At 37.1% G+C, this 19,295-nt stretch overlaps 1 protein-coding gene across 2 annotated transcripts in view; it reads left to right on the plus strand.

The window, feature by feature from the left end:
* LOC103133410 (growth factor receptor-bound protein 10-like) overlaps window positions 1-18,351 on the plus strand; it is a 70,341-nt gene extending 51,990 nt beyond the window's left edge. For both annotated transcript variants that reach the window (XM_007545222.2, XM_016669390.1), the window contains exons 6-17: window positions 462-618; window positions 4,957-5,072; window positions 5,463-5,537; window positions 9,643-9,780; window positions 9,864-9,974; window positions 10,217-10,315; window positions 10,764-10,832; window positions 11,583-11,699; window positions 12,033-12,096; window positions 12,216-12,303; window positions 12,389-12,482; window positions 12,890-18,351. In XM_007545222.2, coding sequence (XP_007545284.1) covers window positions 462-618; window positions 4,957-5,072; window positions 5,463-5,537; window positions 9,643-9,780; window positions 9,864-9,974; window positions 10,217-10,315; window positions 10,764-10,832; window positions 11,583-11,699; window positions 12,033-12,096; window positions 12,216-12,303; window positions 12,389-12,482; window positions 12,890-13,036 — 1,275 coding nt within the window. In that variant the 3' untranslated portion in view covers window positions 13,037-18,351. The remainder of the gene's footprint in view (window positions 1-461; window positions 619-4,956; window positions 5,073-5,462; window positions 5,538-9,642; window positions 9,781-9,863; window positions 9,975-10,216; window positions 10,316-10,763; window positions 10,833-11,582; window positions 11,700-12,032; window positions 12,097-12,215; window positions 12,304-12,388; window positions 12,483-12,889) is intronic.
* Window positions 18,352-19,295: the final 944 nt, after the last annotated feature.

Below are 19,295 nucleotides of genomic sequence, written 5' to 3' on the forward strand. Positions count from 1 at the left end.
TTTAGACTTTGTGTTGAAAAGAGGAGATGCTTGTAATACACTATGGTATATTTGTCTCTGTATTACAGTAAGAAGATGGCTTAGGAGATGCTCGCCTGTGATTTCTAACACCATAATTGCTACACAGTGTTGAATATCTGTTCTTTTCCATTGTGTGTTATAATGACAAGCCTGTGTATTGTATGCTATGGTTCATGAAAGGTTATCGTTGTGTTGAAGGGGGGAAAAAAATGCTTACTTTGACCATGTATTAGGCTGGTTTGACTGAATTTCTTGACTGTGTTTTTCTTTTTTTTAATAATTCCAAACATTTTTGATTGATTGAACTTAAGTAACAAATGTATATGACAGCTCTGTTGAACTTTTGTTTCAGATTTTATTTCCCCCTGTTTTCAATCCGTGTTACTAAAACAGTCGTCACTCTATTTCTTCTAACCTTGCCCCCTGCGTCTTCTTTTCAGATTGTGAAGATCTTTAGCGAGGACGGCATGTGCAAAGTTGTGGAGATTCCAGCCGACATGACGGTCAGGCATTTGTGCCAGCTCCTGGTGTATAAAAGCCACTGTGTGGATGACAACAGTTGGGCACTTGTTGAACACCACCCACTGCTAGGACTAGGTAAGAAACCATGCTCAAGCCCCCTTGGGTGGGTGAGGATGTCGCAGCGTTATCACTGCCTTACAGAAGTGCATTCCTGTCTCTGCGCCACATTCATGCATGGAATTACGGCTGCATAGTTGGGTGGGCAGAATAGACACATATTCTAATGCAGGCATTTCTTGAAGCGTGAGTGGATGAGCATATTGTATAACATAAGCGCACACTGTCCAAGGGTAACATATACAGAGTGAAGTCATTGTAGCTCATCTGTGTTTTCTTATGTAAGGAACAAGCTTTTAACAAAATGTAATTTGCTCTGAGTTATATCTAAGCGGCTCTAATTTACAAAATATATATTTTTTTGTTGTTGCATAATTTAAATTTAGTATTTAGTGTGCTTAATATGAAAAGCCCTTCATGACTGAGATCATAGCTGTAATGCACTTTAGTCTTTTGAGCACACAGACAAAACAAACTGTGGGAATTCAACCAGAAATGTTGGTGTAACTATTATATACTGGGTTAGATTTTAATTGGAGAAGCACTGATGACAGATTTCCAGTTTTCTTTGACCTGCTGATCTTAAATTTGATTAATGTTTCTGATGACACTATAACACATAAGAGACAATATGCTGCTTGTTTTGAACAGAGCTTTTAGTTTTAAGCCAATGGAAAATACAAACATAATACAAGATATACAAGGTTTTGTCTATTTATGCTTCACGCCAGATGTCTTTTATCATATTATTGTTCAACACAAAGAAAAGAAAAAAAATTCAAAGTACATGTTTGGTACTCTGATAATAATGCCTAGTTTGTTTAGTATTTGAAGTGGTTATTATGATCAGTCAAGTGGAAAATTGCCCAGTTCCAATCTCTGGTGGCTTGAAAGGTGCATTTCTAATTTTATTTAATTTTCTTGGAGCTATGCAAGAGCAACAGCTAAAATTCACTCACTGAAGTAAATTCTAGACAAATTTGAAATTGTGTTGCTCAAGAAAATTAGCTAAAATTAAATGCTTAATAATTAGAAGGCGTGCATTACTGGCGCAGCAGCACTTTTTCAATTTCATCTAATAAGGTGACCTGTAAACCTTTTCCCTGACGATCACAGCTAAGATGTGCCGCTCATCTGCAACAACTGCCTTCGGGTTAAAAAGTTTGGCTTGCTAGCAAGTCTGATTTTTGCGTTTGTGTTGTCGCTAACCTGGTTAAACACAGATACATCCTCAGAAAAGGCCTTGTGACAGTTCCATACAGATTGTGTATTTATTTTAATGCAATCATTTTAAACATATTAACCTCAGCACTCTGTGCTTGACACTATGTACAACAAATGTGATTAGCTAGCAGTTGACTGATCTAAATTTGTGGTTACATCAGATTTGTCACCCAAAAATAAGTAGTTGAAGTTGCTGGGTTTGAACTATCATTGAAGGTTTTGATTTTCATTCATATACCTTTAAGGGTTTGTATTTATCACCCTCCAGATTTCCTTTTTACCATCTAAGTAGCTTTATTTTTGAGCTAATTGAAAGAAATAAAATGTTTTTTGTTGTATACAGAGGAGGAACCACACACTAGCAAATGACACTCTTTCCTAAATTAACTCTTACATTTGAGGTTTCAAGTCACTGACAAAATACAAACTTTAAATTTGAAGTGCCAAGTTTATTTATTTTATTTTATTTTTTTCAGCCTTTATGAAGTGGGTCAAGAGAATCGTAATTGATCGTTACGGCTCAGGAGATGTGATGTACCTGATGAGTAATGTAACAAAACCTTTCTCGACTTTCCCCCACTCCCCTACCGTCAGCGCCTGTGTAACATTATAGCTCCAGCACTGTAATTGACACGCCAGCTAGGTGATGATTGATGACGGGTTTAAAAACCTTTCTTTCGCATTAGAGGTTTTCTTTAGTTCTGCACTGGAGCCTGAAAATAGAAGCACTTACTGCATCAGAGTGACTGTAGTCCAAACAAGGTTCAAAAGTGGAAAAAAAAACAAAAAAAAAACGTAGAAAACACCTGAAGCTTGTTCTTGTAAATTTTTTTTGGTTTGCATTTCTTTCGAGATAGAATTGTGTTAAACTCGGCGGTGTGAAATAGCCCAAAAAAGTTTCAGGCAACTTAATGTTAAAAACCAGGCCTCCCCTAGAGGGGAGGGCGATTATAAAACACTTACGGAGGACTCATGTCTGCGCAGTTACCCAGATGTTGGAAGGAAGGGGTGTAATTTTAAAAGGAGTTGTGTTTCTGGGAGTGAAACACATCGCCCAAAGAGACATGGTGTAAAAACATTTCATTTCTGCTGCTTAAGCTGACAGCTAACGTCTGAGAGCTTCTCTGTGCAGACTGCCGCGCTTGTCAGGCGAGTAAAATCTTAGGAAATATATTGCATTATTCAAAGTGTGGCTCCCAAAGCTCTAACCTAATATTTCACCATCTATCATGATCGACGTGCTTTTCTCATCGCTGCTGCCAACCCTGTGCTGTCAGATTGTGTTGGTTTCTTGTGAATGACATCATTCACAGCGTCCCTCGGTTCTATTATAGTCGTTGTGTTATAAAGAACCTGTTCTGCAACTGTATTCTTTTGTCGTCCAGAATAGCTGCTTACCTCATTTTAGTGTTTAGAGGATTCTGAAAATGACATATAATGAAGCAGTGGCAAATTTACCCTTCGTCAAAGGTCGCTTTGCATGACACTCAACAAAAAAAAAAAAGTCTCTTCACTGCAGCAAATAAAATTATTTTCATTTAGATCTTGCTTCTCGTTGTTTTTGTTGAAGACGTTTTAGTTAACGCTACTTTGCACTAATGCGCTGACAACTGCTGTGTCGCTGACACTGTACTTTCCCGCCTTACACGGCAACGGCCAAAGGCTTGGCATTGAGCACAAAAGCTGTTAAATGATAAGTTATTGTGACCCCAAGGAAAAAAAATAATAACAATTACCGTAATACAAGATTAATAAAAAAAAAAACTATAATGCATGATAGGTTAAGACAATAAAGGAGCAGCACGCAGCTTGAAAAGATCCTGTTCCTGTGTCGCAGCCCAATTCTGGCATGCAGTTGAATAGGGTGAAATGGCTCATTGGGATAAGTAACATTGACCTCTACTTGTCCGATTAAAAAAGGTTAACAACTATGGCTGAGGGAGTTGGAGCTGCCAGGGTGAGTCACAGCTGCAAACATGCCTGACTCATGGGGCGACAGGCTGAAGTGGAAGGGAAGAAATTGGTCGTGACAGCGTACAGAGATCGTGACAGAGGGCATGAAAGGGAAGGAACACACACAGCAAACAACAAAATTAAGCTTGGACATCACGTACCACAGCGTCTTATTCCTGTTTGTTGTACTTTGTTTAATTAAGATCTGTTATTTACCTAATTATTAGATTCTCGTTGAAAAAACAATAAAAAAAAATAAGCCACCAATTCAGGGAGTAGCAGAAGTTGAGAGAGTGGAGAAACTGTGTGACTCAGTTTCTGTTTAGGAAATTGATTTTAACAAAAAAAAAAAAAAAATAAAAAAATCACCACAGTTGTGACTATATTCATACAAGAGCAGACGTTGCTCTTGAATCACAGCTTTATATTAACCCAAATTAGGAGCTTTTTGGTTTTAATATCAGCAGTCGGTTGGTTGGTTTAACCTGAAACTGTAAAACCAGCCTGTAATTTAAAATTGTTTTAGCCACACACACACACACACACACACACACACACACACACACACACACACACAAAAAGACAGCATTCTGGTTTAATTCACACAGTTTCTGAACCCTGTGGGCAGCAGTTTCATTATTGCCCAAGATGATGTATGATTAAGTTGAGAGTATGCCAGCCCTGTTCATTTATTCATTCATAACACTTGTGTTCCATTAATGTGCAAAAGAGTAACGGTGCAACACTGTGACGTTCGGCTTCTAAAACGAGGACTAACAAGGCGCGGATTGTGGGAAAAAAAACTGCTTGATTTGCATTGGGAACAGGTGGGGGAGTCGCACGCTACTGGAATGTTTTTTATAGGAAATTAAAGGTTCCAGGAGCCTAAATTTAGAGCAGCCAACAGTAAGGGTTTGTGCTTTTTATTTCACTTTCATTATGTCGCTTTTTTTTTTTAATTATTATTTCTCTTTCTGTCTGAAAATAAATCCCAGTGACTTTCTGTTTATAATGTGACTTTTGTGCTGTTGTCAGTGTTTCTAAGCAGTTTTTTACGAAATATGTTTTTTTTTTGTTGGTTTTTTTGTTGTTGTTGTTGTTTTTTTTTTTTTTGCTGTTTGTGTTTTGATTCAGACAAAAATAATTCTGTAAAGTAAACAGTGCCCTCTTTGTTTTCAGAGCGTTGTCTAGAAGACCACGAGCGGGTGGTTCAGGTCCAGGCCTCCATGAGTAGCGACAGTAGATTCCTCTTCAGGAAGAACTATGCCAAATATGAATTCTTCAGAAACCCTCTGGTTAGTAGTACTTGTTTTTGCCAGACGTCACTTCATCTGCAATGTAACTTTTGAAAAACTCTTATAGAGATATCTTAAAACACATAAAGCAACTACAGCTGTGTTGATTGTTCCTTACTGTCTGTAAAAGCGAATATGTTTTGGGTAACCTCACTAGTGACACAGCCAAGCCCCCAACAAAATCTGATGCAGTTGTCTACTGTTCTTGAACGGTGCGACCTGTTGTGACAGGTCTGCTTCTTGAGAAACTCTTTTGTTGCCCTTGTGAAACGCTATGACAGCAATTGAACTAATGGCATTTCCTTGACGTCTGTTGCTGTCACAACACCTCCGCCCTATAATTATTGTCACAGTCTCTGACATGTCCCCTTCCTCCTCCTCCTCTGCTAGACATTTTTCCCGGACCACATGGTTGCATGGTGCCAGGAAAACGATCATAAAATTCCACCATCTCAACTCCTGCAGGTACGAACCTTCCTCTCTCTCTTTCTCTTTCTCTCTCCATTTGCGTGTCTGTCTTTGACTGTCACTCCTCCTCCTCCTCTTCCTTCTCTTGACACGCACGCAGTGTCGTTTGCTCAGAGTCACCACCTGCCGCGTACTGTACAATCAAGCTGGCACACCTCACCCCTGACCCTTAGACAGCATGTCTCGTCAGAGGCAACAGTAATAACTACTGTTGATCCTTTGTTGACACACGACTGTCTCGATACGCGCACCACAGCCCAGCCACCTGTGATGGATGGAATCAGGCCATTTGAAGCGCAAAGTACACCCTGCCTTGCAAGAACAGACTCAACCCTTGAACATTTTGTAATATTAGAAGCATCGACTTATTGGAGTCTATCCTAAATTTATGTGATAATTTACAAAAAGTGATACATAAAAAATTAAACAGTCAATCTGTGAGCAATTTAATCTCAGTACAGAAATCTGGCAATATCCGATAAAACGACAATGAAATAAAATAAACAATACAGGATTAAAACAAATTAAAACCTTTGTAGTTAACTAAAAACAGCTAACATAAAAATGAATTGAAACCAGCATTTCACATTTTCTCAGAGGTCAGGTTGGAAAGATTGGTTTTCAGAAGAGAGTTAAAATCAGACAGAAATCATGACTGATTTTCATAGCTGATGTGGTAGAGTATGTTAATAAACAATAGTTATGCTTTTGGCCTTGAAGAAAAAGATGGCTGAACGAAAACCACATAAAGTCCCACTTGAAGTGCGGCCTCAGATCACACTTCAGCAAACCTGAGGAATATTATATTCCTTCCTCATTGTAAAACATGTTGGTGGCAGCATCATGATGGGGTATGTATTTTTTCTAGAAGGGATGCTGTAAAAAAAACTAAAACTGTGGTAGCGGTTATTAAGATATCAAAATCCAACTTAGGGGACAATGTTTTGAAGCTGCTATTGAAACACTATTCTTTAAGTTTTTTTTTTTTTTTTTTTTTTTTTTTTTGGATATGCAAATTAGAGGATTTACTGAGGTGAAATGATTCCAAATGACCACAAATACAGGAACATAAATGTCTGCAAAAATACACAATGGTTCTAATGTAACAAAGCGTGCAAAGCTTGAAGGATTGTAATAGTTTTGTAATGCGCTGAAGTTCCTTAACTAATTGGAAGTTTGTGCAGGTCTGCATATGTGCGACAGAGCTGCCTCTCAGTTCTTGGGAATTTTAGGGGCTTTGGTCTTAAAAAGAGAAAAAAAGAAAAAAAAAATCAGCCTGGCTCTGTCTTGGAGAGCTGTCAGAAACAGATCCTTCTGTTCATCCTTTGCACTCAGAGAAAGCTGCTGGCCCTCCTTCTGATTATAGAGACGTGGCGCTCGACATACATTAGGGATTGGAATGAGCTGGAGCCGTGTCAGGAATTCCCTCTGTTTGACTTCTGCTAAATTCACAATCTTTTCGCTCAATTAGAGCACAGAACAAAAGCGAGGCGCTCTCCGAACTGAGCTCATCCAGGTGGCTGCAATAATCCATATTACACAAGAAATATTTAACCGTGGGAAGTCAAGGTGCTGTGGCTCTGAAAGAAGGCTGTTTGAGATATCGTTGCGTTTGAATGTGTGCTTGGCCAGTGTTGGAAAATGCATGAGGCCCTTGATGATATTCTTTTTTTTTTTTTTTTTCCAAAACACTGCGGAACATGTGCTTCAAATATTGAAGAGGCTTCTGGCACAGTTTGTCTTTACAGCCGCAAATCACAGTTCCAAATCAGATTTATTAGCTCAAGCTGTCACTTCACTTATTAACCTAACCTGCTTCACCCATCTGGTCTCGTCGAATTCACACCCAGGACACAAAGATGGGAGTTTTGGACCAACTTTGGACCACAAATAGAGCTTCTTTCATTTCTTGCTGTTCTTTCAGCTATGAGCAAAAGTGTTTATACATCTTGAGCTTTTTTTTCTTTTTAGATTTTGACATATGATAATATAAAACATCACTGTGTTTAATTGGGATTTTATCTGATAGTTCAACATTACCAACCCTGTGGCAATACTTTGTAGACTTGCCTTTAACTAGAATTACTGCTGTATGTCTTTTGGCAAAAATATCCAATATAATACACTTCGAGAAGCTAAATTTGTTTGCATATTCTCCTTGGTACAATGAGCCCTACACTAGAGATTGGATACTGAATGTCTTCGAATAGCAAACTTTACAACAAATCACAAGTGGGGGTTTGCCAACAAATCCCCACTTGGATTGGAGTGGTCTCGACTTGGGTCATTTTAACATATGAACGCTTTGATTAAAGTTCAGGTTTGATTTCTGACTAATTCCCCTTCTTCTACCAGAACTACTCGGTTCCTCAGCTGGGTAGGGACTTTGTGTGGCCATCTTTTTGTCTCTCTTCAATAAATGTCACATTTAAACAGTTGTACAGAAAAGATCGACGGCTATGGATAGTTCTACAAGGTAACATACAAGCCCTTAGTGCTAAAAAAACCAAACTGGACTTAAGGCCTTCTACAACGTAGGAAGATCTTTGGTGTGCAGAAACCTGATAGAGCTGTGGCTGCCAGTTCTGTCAGCTGTGCTGTGGTCTCCTGTGGGAGCATCGTTTGCGCCAAACATGTTTCCAGTACCAATAAATGTATTCGTAGAGCTAAATAAATTAAATTAGAATCACCCTGTAGATATTTGGGTCAGAGCGAGACGGGAAGTCTCTAAATAACTGTTCTGCTTTATAGATAATACATTTCACTCCTCTGGTATTACGATGACAGCAGAGCACATTCGACTATCACTTAAGACGGCCCCAGAAAACCCTTGATATCACTCAGCACCGCAGTACACAACAGCTTAGCATGGGCTGCTGCAAGGCTCTAACAGTACGATAAGCCACTTCACAGTGTTTACACAAAAATGTACATCGTGGCCACATTCCTTTAATTTATTTGTTATTTTGAAACTGATATGTGAAACTAATGAAAAATACGTAGCAAAACCTTGATGAGTAGTTTATAATGGAGCATGTTTGTTGAACAGACTATTATACCTTTTTACCATAGTAGTCTTTTTACAGGAACAGAATATATCAAGCTGACATTAGCCAGTTGATGAGTTGCTCAGGTTCAGTCTTTAGTGGTCTGCGTTCCAGATGCAGCCGTAACAAGCGAGAAAGGGGCAGTGCTGCATTGCTCTGGTACATACAGAGAAAACTCAGTTACTCAAGCGCTGTCTCTGCTATCTTAGTGTTGACTTGTAGAAAATGTTAGTTTTTAAACTGTAACGTTTAAAGAAAAACAAAAATTGATCGACTTTTATGTGGCTGGTAAATATCCTGTGCAAAACGCAGATTTTACACACAGAGTGTATGACATTTTATTTTACATCTATACACATGTTGTCTGTGAAATGTAATTCTTATCACCATTTAGTCTGTCTAATGTTCATCCTAATCATATCCATGATCTCAGGTCAAAGTTTCTTTGTTAATATTTAAGATTCCTACTATAATGTCTTTTGCATGGCTATATTTCTTACTATTAACCATCTCTGGATTAATAAATTGCTAAATAATAAATATGCAGTCATATTCAATAAGTCAGAATATGCATACCGTCTGAAATAACAACCTTTGAGCAGTTATTAAATATACTGTTCATTTTTAATACATTTCTGTATTAAAAATGTTTTAATGGTAATATTCTAATCTTGAATATTGTTTTCATTACCTGCAAGCAAAAAAAGAAACATCATAACAAACAGAAATAAAGGCTTTAAAACATCAATGTATTCATATTAATTTATATAATATGTTTTAATTTGTGAATTGAGTTACAGAAATACATTTTCAATAAGATTCTACTTTATTATATGTATACTTGCATATTGTCAACACAAAGCATTTAAAGTGAATGTTATTTTCACATGTAGATAAATGACCCTCTTTCTTTTACACACAGTAGCAAAGTATGCTTTTATACAGAGACCCCAGACTACTCTGTGTTCTTTCTGTTTGCGCTACCTGCTGCTAAAATGGGGTTTAAAGGCTTCAGATGGAGTCAAACAATAAAAATGTTGCTGCTCCATTTTCAGAACTTCCTTTCGCCCACCACCTGCCCAGAAATCCAGGGATATTTGTACATGAAAGACGTGGGCAGGAAGTCTTGGAAAAAGGTTTACATGTTCCTGCGCCGCTCAGGACTCTACTGCTCCACGAGAGGAACCTCAAAGGTAAATGTAATCCGAGGAGAAGAGATTACTGACGGCGGCCGATGCTCGCCCTCCTTTCCTGACTTTATTCCCTCTGTCTCCAGGAGCCCAGATATTTACAGTTGCTAGCAGACCTGGAGGACAACAGTATCTTCACTGTCATCACGGGCAAAAAGCAACATGGTGCACCCACAGACTACACCTTCTGTTTCAAAGTGAGTGTCAGACACTGCAAGTCAGATGAAGCTGATTTTATGTCATTATGGGAAGCTGAAAGTGTGAAATGTTATGAGCTGGGAAATGTCAACTCTCACCTGTCTCTCCTGAATGGTTTTTAAAAAAAAAATGCTTTACCTTTAAATTATCTATGAGCAAAGTAGATCATTTAGGCACATGTGCTAGAAATAGGGAGTTGACCATGCCATGAGATTAAACTCTACATGTTGTTCATTTGCAGCTTAATAAAGCCATAGGAGAAACAAAGGAGCTGAGGATGCTGTGTGCAGAGGACGAACAAAGCAGGACGTGTTGGATGACTGCTTTCAGAATCTTTAAGGTACCTCATCAACACTGTCTAAGATGTAATGTTATCCTACTACCAGCTTTCTACAATTTGGGGATGGGAGGAGTTTCTGGAACAAGACTAAAATTAAAAGGATGTAATGTGATTATCTTGTTAAACTGTCAAGATACGTGCAATATGTTTAATATAGAAATGAACTAAACGGCTAGAAATTAGTATCAGCCAATTTTTTTTTGGTTTTAATCAATGATGAGGCACATTAGGTGCATGGAACCAAATATGTACCCAGAGCACCATTTGTTTCTCTTTTTTGTGTTAGAATCCTTAAAAAAAAAAAAAAAAAAATGGAATCGGTGGAATCGGAGCTTAAATAAAATAAAAAATCTATACTGGCCAAAAAAACCGTGATTGTTGCATCAGCAGTTTACAAATAAAATTGTTTCTTTGGTGTTTACATGTTTGTCTTTTCCCCCCTTGACAGTATAGGATCATATTGTACCAGAACTATAAGCAAAGAAAAGCATTGCTTTCACACTTTTCAGCTCCTGTGGTAAGTTTTTATTTATTTATTTATTTTTTATTTTTTTTACATTTATTTATTTATTTATTTATTTATTTATTTATTTATTTATATCTGATAAATTATTCCTAAATGGCAACTTCAGACAAATCATCTTGAGTGAATCAGGGTTAGCCACGCCCAGTATTTGTTGATGTTTATGGCTGACGGATGCAATAAATTCATACTGCTGCACAGCACAGAACTACAAAGTGCTTAATTAGATGTTAAAATCATTTTATGTGTTTTTAAGTTAATTTTTAATTATCATTTTTTTATTTTCATTTTCATAGATTTAAAAAAATTTAATGATTTATTTATTAATTTACTGCCTTTGGATCTTGAAGATTTGTCGGATTCTTACATGTAACACTACTTTACTTAAAGAGGATTTGGTCTGAATTTGGCTCACGGGTTAACCAGTCTACGATCGAGTTTGTTACACAAGTGAAAGGTTCATTTGAATTTATTTAATGCTGTGTTGCACCTTAAGAACTATTAAAATAATAGTAATAATCCTATGTGATTAATTCAAACTGTTATTTATCCACAAGAGTAATGCATTTTGACACATTTAAAGCACTGCAGTTCCATTTATTTATGTACATTATGTAAAAAAAAAAAAAATCTAAACTCTTAAATACGTCTTGCCTTGTATACTGTCATGTTTTGGGCAGGGATTTGTTCACATTGGTAACTTCATCTCCTTTGTAACGGCTGTGTGTTTCTGGCTCCCCCTAGAGGAGTGTATCGGAAAACTCCCTCGTGGCAATGGATTTCTCAGGGAGGATAGGTCGGGTGATTGACAACCCAGTCGAGGCTCAGAGTGCTGCCTTGGAGGAGGGACATATGTGGAGGGTGAGAAAAAGACACTGCACATTCACAAATAAAATCTTAATATAAATGAATTTTTTATGTGATATTTGAAAGTTGAGATTTCATAACTATTTTTTTTTCTTTGATAGTGAGGCAAGAGCTTAATATTATTTTACTATTTTAATTAACGTTTCTTGCATTCACTCAATTCATTTTTGTGTAACTTTTGCATTTTAACATTTTATGAGAATGAATTTTAAGCAATCAAATTCAAACTTTAGTCGTATTTGTATAGAATTGCTAGAAATGTCTCTGCAGCTCTTTGTGTCATAAATTAATGACTGTTGCTTTCTGTTTCTGTGACATTTCCTTCAGAAGAGAAATCGAGTGAATGCTTTAGGTTCCCACAGTCCCTTACACCAGTCTTCACTTAACTCAGGTAAATCTCTAGTAATATAAAAAGTGAATAACCTGATGTTTTGTCCTACCTTTTTGTATTCTTTTTGTTCTAAATCATCATTGAAACATTTTTTTTTTTTTTTTTTGCATTCTGTGCAGTCATCCACATAGCTCAGCTGTGGTTCTACGGCAGGATAACCAGAGAGGAATCCCATCGTATTATCCACCAACAGGGACAAGTAGATGGGTGAGTCAGCTGAGGTGATAGGAGGAAACGCATCCCGAAGATATTTTTTTCCTCACACAGACTTTGTTTTCTTTCTACTGTGAAGGTTGTTTCTGCTGAGAGTCAGTCAGAGTAACCCAAAGGCCTTTGTCCTCACTTTGTGCCACCATCAGAAAATCAAACATTTTCAGATCCTACCGGTAAGCATTTTATCTTAATGACGTCTTCCTCCTACAAGATTCTACCCCCCCTACCCTCCCAAAAAACAACAACAAAAAAAAAAACAACAAAAGCCTTGTCGAGATGTAACAACATAAAGGGTTCTCACACAGTTGAAAGTCTAGAATTTCACCATAGTATTTTGGGATCAGCATACGTACAGAAAAGATAAGAGTGTTGTCAATTACGTCAGCTTGTCTGCTTATCTATCCGTTTGAGAAAAATAAGGAATTTTGACATAAAATGTTATTTTGTTAAATCTTGAGGTCATAATTACAGGCAAGTTCCTGCAGACATTTTAGATAACCTTTTTTTTTTTGTCTATAGAAGAAAGGGTTTTCTTGGTTTTTTTTGTCTCATGCCATGTGGTGCTCTTGTTTTTATTCAGTGTGAAGAGGACGGCCAGGTCTTCTTCAGCCTCGATGACGGCGAAACCAAATTCACAGACCTGATTCAGCTGGTGGAGTTCTACCAGCTCAACAGGGGCGTCCTGCCTTGCAAACTCAAACATCCGTGCACCGTCGTGGCCTTATGACATCTTCGGACCATGTGACCGTCTTGAAACTTGACCTGACTCTGCCTGAAAACTAACAGACAAAGCGGAGGGGATCGCTGTTCTCTCTGTCGTTTGTTCTTACCTTTCCAAGAAGCTGGTGAATTGACTGATGTTTCGCTGTTGTCGTTTTCTATTGTGAGTCTGCTGGACGTTGCTGACTGGCTGGAATTTTTTTTTCTCCTGATTTTCTTGGACGTTTTTGCGGAAGCCGATGCACGACTTGCTCATGGGGTTCCACTTTTAAGAGAAAGAAAACAAAACAAAGATAAAAGAAATGAACACTGCCATTTTGTGTCGTCACTGTTGCAAAAATGCTTCATGAGATGCCGGCAATATTCATCAATAAGCTTGGGGGTGGGGCCTCAAGGGTTGTCTCCCAAGAATCGACTTGATTTCCCTTAAACTGGACAATCAGCAGGACAGTTGAAGCTATTGTGTGGACCATTTAGTTTCCTTCTAACTAACTGCAGTGTCATTTGAGCTGTTGATGGCACATTTTCAAAATGTATATCACGGATGGAGACTATGTTCTGTTGGTTTGAAAAGTTGCTGCGGTGCACACGGCCTTTAAAGGTGCATGGCATCTCTTTTGGTGCATTACTCAACTAGACGTGGTGCCACCACACCATGTCGTTTTTTGGCATGAATGGGCATGCCCAAATTTTACCGTGAATTAGATCTGAAGGCACCTGGCGGTCCTGCGTGAAATTCTTTTCAGTCTTTGAAACGTTACGTTTGTCAAACCTGCACTGTCCTTCCTTTTACACATTTCCTTATCACAGTTCCTCTAAAAATTCCGTTTTTGCATCCGTTTTCCCCACCATTTGAATGTTTGCAGCTCTATATAGGTCACATTAGCCACAGCAGATCACTTGGTGCTCAGCATTCTGGGTTGCCACACCATCTCCAAAATTTCTGCTTTGAAATATCCACAAAACAGTCCAATTCTTTTTCATTTTGCCATTCAGTCATTAGCAACTAAGTCAGAGCAGTTATACTAAACAGACAGCTGATTGTATTATTCAGTTTTTTTTTAATTCAGGTATGGTAAAAGGAGCTTCGGAGACTATTACTGCATTCACTTAAATATTGCCATAAACTGGCCTGTTGTCGATTCGCTTCGGATAACTTCTGCCTTTCATGAAACACTTTTCCGCAAACATCTGTATGGCCCATTTCACAATGGACTAAGAATCCAATGCAATTATAAAAATTTGTCTTTGCACGTTCTTGGACAGGTCTGCAGTGAGCATCCGTAAGACACGTAATAGAGTGTGAAATTCAGCTCATTTGCTTTGAAAAGAACTTAAGTGTTCGGATTGTGGTGGTTCATAAAGTAAGTGGTTCATAAACTACAGGGTGCTACCTCAAAGGGACAGCGTCATCTCCTCCTGCAAAGCTGTTCTGACGCTGATGGTAGAGATGGAAAAATCTCTCCCAGACACAGAAAGAAACTCTAGGTTATGTGGAAACAACCTCATAATGTAGATGTTGTAATTTGTTGAGTGCTGCGAAAAGAGAAGCATCATCATTGCCTTCAGCATGGAGATGGTTTATCAAATGGTTTGAATGACAAGTCATTGAGTTCCTGGAGACTGTAATTCTCTCTTAATCCAGTGTGAAGTGGGCCTTCTCAAATGACATGGAACACACAAAACACAATGCTGTAGACTGCGTGGAAAACATTAGACCCAGATTGTGCTGCAACTTTAACATTTGTTCCATAAACTAATGTTCTCTATAATTCAATAAGTGTGGCCTTTTTTTCCTCTTGGCTTACTTACTTTTACACAGACAATATGAAATACCACCTCTGCTGTCTCCATATAATTTTAAATGGCAAAACTCTATACAAGCTGCTGGTATCATGTAAATTATATGTGTAAAAACAGAAGCACATTTGAAATGCATTTAAAACAAAGGACGCAGGCCCTTTCTGCATCATTCTCGTTACACCGTATGTAGCTTGCTACCGACTGTTGCAAGTAGGGAATGGATTGATTGAGATAAATTTAGTGGCTATGTTAGTTCTTTAAGTGATGTCTGTTTGTTTGTCTTTCACTCTCAGAACAGTTGTTGGAAATGTTGGCTTAAAATGTGTCTTACTTGATTCCCTTTTGTGATTGGCTAAGACCCTGTTTCTGTAATTAACAAGAGCTAAAATAGTTTTATTGTTAGAGTTGGATTTTTACTTTATCAACAGAAAACCTAATGAAAAGCAAAATCTATTTAACCCTAAACTCAACGTGTAAGCTTGAAGTCCATTTTGTTTTTTTACTTCCTTTTTTGTCACTTCTCACAAGTTGCTGCCAATATGTAGAGTATCCTGCTGTGAAATGTCTCTCATAAATAGCAGTCTTCTTTTTTTATCATTTGTACTCCTGAGCTTTTAGATTTTTCTTTTTCTTGTTTTTAATTCAGGGCATTTTTGGTTGCCTTGTTTAGCTAAACAGCCAGCGGATTTTTAGATATGTGTACCTTTGTACATCAACAGCCATCTTTTATTGACCTGCAGGTTGTTAAAGGATTTATGTCTATGACCTGAGATGCAGAATAGCAGCACTATGTTGTCTCTCTGTGCAAGGTCATCATAATTTATCTAAGATGCAATGACATTTTTTTTTCTATTTGATTGTCTGGTTTTTATTGATGCAGCAGTGTGTATTTATTTATCTGGATGTGTCTGATTACTTGAAAAATTTAGACTTTATTTTTGTTCTGTCCTAGCGCTGTCTCTGCTGTTTTTCGCTTGTCATTACCATGAAATCATTGTGACTATTATATTTGTAATGACATTACCTGAAATTATGTTTTCCTTTTTGTTTTAAATATTCCCAAAAGAAACATTGAGATTCACCCATTTCAATTTTTTGTGGCCAATTTCCTCTCCTACTTTTGTACAATTGCTTTGACCTTCAAATATGGAAGTTAGCCTATTCTAGCTTCTCTTTGAGAACTATAAAATACAAAGATAAAAGAAGCATTTAGATCCCCCTTGTTCAACCCTTCCTGTTGTGAGCATTCAATAATTGTTTATAATAGGAGCAGATCCTAGGTCATGCTTCTCACTGTAAAACTATTCTGATAATATTTTCTAACAAAGGCAAAATGATAAAGGATTTCACATTTTAAGCTTGCTTTAACAACTGATATCAGTGATTAGAATAATTAGATTAACTGAAATGGCAGAAATATTTAAAACAAACATAAAATAATTATGGGGTTCACATTTTAAGTTGGTTTTAGCAACGTATGTTAGCGTTGTGTGCTTTTTTTATTCTTAGCATAACTAAAAACAGCCTGTATTTTCTAGAGAATGTAGAATTCCAAAGAGACTCCCAGCATTTCCAAATCCAGCATGTTCTTGGAAAGACAGACAGAGGTTAAGATCTAAAAGAGATTAACACTGCTGTACTTGTTTAGCTCATCTGTTATTTGCTGAAAGTCTTGCTCTCTCTCTCACCCTCTTGCAGCGTAATTTAACCACAGGCCTGTCCCATCATGTCTTTGAAAACTCAGTTCCTTTCTGAAATGCTTTCACCTGTCTCCTTCCTTTGAATTTATCTTAAACACCTTACTGATAGTAAATATTGATAAGACATATTCTCCTACCCTCTGTTACTGTCTCCAACCTGAAGAGTATTACTTTCGGTGTACCAGGTACCGCTTAGCTTGGTGCAGACAGTGAGTTGAAAAAGAGGCTTTGATCAAGATGACAATCTGCAGATTATGATTTCTCATTTCACATACATTCAAATGACAAGTGTCATAACGTTATGGTTAAAGCACACTGACAATATTAATGTCAATTTTAACCTTGAGAATGAACAGCAAGATTAATGTTGTAAAAATAAAAACACAAAAGAGGAAAACACCAATAAATATGCGTATTTGATAACCTCTTTTCTGAAGCTGCCCTCACAACTCCCAAGTCTGTTAAATGTGCAACTTAAGAAAACCACTAGGTGTCACAATAGAGCAGCAGTTTACATCTAAAACATAGAAAGTCAAAGCAAATACCTAACTCAAAACCAGTGTCAAAAAACTGAGTCTGCGAAGATAACAGGTATGAACTGGCCTTAATAGACACAGGAAGTATCTTTCTATCGGACCCTTTTTACCTCAAAGTTTTTTAGTCAGTGGAGAATCAAATACAGCACAAGCAGCCTTAACAAACTTAGAAAATAAGTCTTGAAAGCATGTATGAGCAGACGGTGTCTGGCTAAAACAAACATCCGTATATGGTTGTAAAGCTGATCGTTGCTCCATACAGATTCACTATAAAACTTTAAGACCATTTCAGTTCAAACCAACAGCTTCCATTTTTTTCTGAGAAATGTATTTATTAGGCAAACTGCAATATTTAATTGATTATGTTTTATCACTTGCTTAATTGTGGATTTGCGTTGAAATTGGTGAAATTCGGATCATGTCCATGGTGAAATCACAATAAAACAAGTGGATTGTTCTGTAGTTGTTCAAAGGTTTAATCTAATACCTGTGAAATTAATTTCCACTTTTTTCCAAAAATAAGTTATTAATCTTTAACTGGCTGTTGTGAAAAGGTCTCTAGGTTTATGAGAAAAAAAATATTACTTACCATAAACACTTTCACTTCATCAAGAACTCTCAAGCTGTGTCAGTCTCTGCTAGTGTTTATCCCATTGTGTCACACTGAGATGAAACTACTTAAGCGAGCTCAAAATACGCAACCTAAAAATGGGACATTGTATGTTTAATTGTTGTAATTTGTAATAAATCTGATCCGGCCATTTTTTCTAAACACAGAGCTATTTAAAAAGGAAAAAAAAAAAAAAAACACCAATAGTACTGGTGTAGCGCAGTCAGTTTTGGTGGCCATGAAAGCTATAAATTAACTTTGAGGTGAGCATTTAGGGCTCGAATGAGGTCTAAATTATATTTATAAAGTTCATGGACATTTTGAATTGGGAAAAATGGTCCTTAACCCCAACTAAAATGTATGCAACCCTAGAACAAATTGTCAGCTTTTCAGCTCCTTTGTCCTTTTTGCTTTTTGAATGAGTTAAAATCCATATGAAGGTTTTTCAGCTGTCACAGTACAAGATAATCTGGTTCTTCAAATGAGAAGAGTAAAAGAAAAATAATAATACAATAAAATCTATGAGAACTACCATGCATTTCAGGGAATGTGAACAGGAAAACTGACTTCTCTCTTTTTTTTGAGAGAGCTTCTATATTTTAATGATGTGCTTTGCTTCAGTCTGTAAATAGTTGGTTGGCTTACTGTAATCTTTTCAGGTATTTTTGTAAAATAAAATAAAATAAATAAGGGACTGATATATTCTGTTTATTGATATTAGAATAAAATGTTAATACGTTGATATAAAATAAAGTTAAATGTGTGTTTATTTGCAATCCTGGTCAAAGAGTCATACGCACTCATCACCTGCATGAATGTCGTACTGATTTTGAGCTTTCGAGCTTTCAATTAAGCATTTGAACTGTTCTTTTACAGGGTGGACTGATAACAGAGCAAATCATTTAATAAATCTGAAGAAAAGTTTGAATTTATTATGGGTTTTTTTTGTTTTGTTTTGTTTTCTTTTCCCCAGTCCACAGAGGCTCAAAAATTATACACATCATGGGTGTATGGTTCAACCCACTGATATTTGGTTGGCTGCTGTTTAACAGTTTTGACCTCAACCAATTCACCTGGTTTTATTCTTCCATGATGTTTGACCACTTCCTTTCAAATTCAAAATTACTTTATTGATCCCAATGGAAAATTCAATAAAAATCTTTTGAAATTTCTTTGAAGAATTAATTAAAAATCTTAGCTTCCTGGCACAGACAATGCTATGAGGTCTCTTGTGGGTCTATCCAGTAAGCTCGATGCCCGCAGTATTAGTACTTAAAAGAAAGGAGTTAGACTGATTAATGGTGTCTTTGTTCGATTTTCCAAACTTTTCAACATGAGTATCATAGAGATTGCAAAGGATGACAATGATTGTGCAACAATGTGAATCTGAAAAGACCACAATACATTCTAGGGCTGTGTATCGTGTGACACTTTGAAGATAGCCATTGAATGAAACTAAACAGCTCATCACCCAAAAACACTGCATCCTCAGTAAAACATAGTGATGGTAGTAGAGTGCTCCGGGCTTACTCTTCTTCAGGAATCTTCAGGTGGATAAAATTCTGAACGGTCATTTTTTGACACCAAGCATTTAACTTGGCATTTAACTTTACATTT

This window comes from Poecilia formosa, unplaced genomic scaffold (genome assembly GCF_000485575.1).
Source record: "Poecilia formosa unplaced genomic scaffold, Poecilia_formosa-5.1.2 Scaffold0, whole genome shotgun sequence".
NCBI lineage: Eukaryota > Metazoa > Chordata > Actinopteri > Cyprinodontiformes > Poeciliidae > Poecilia > Poecilia formosa.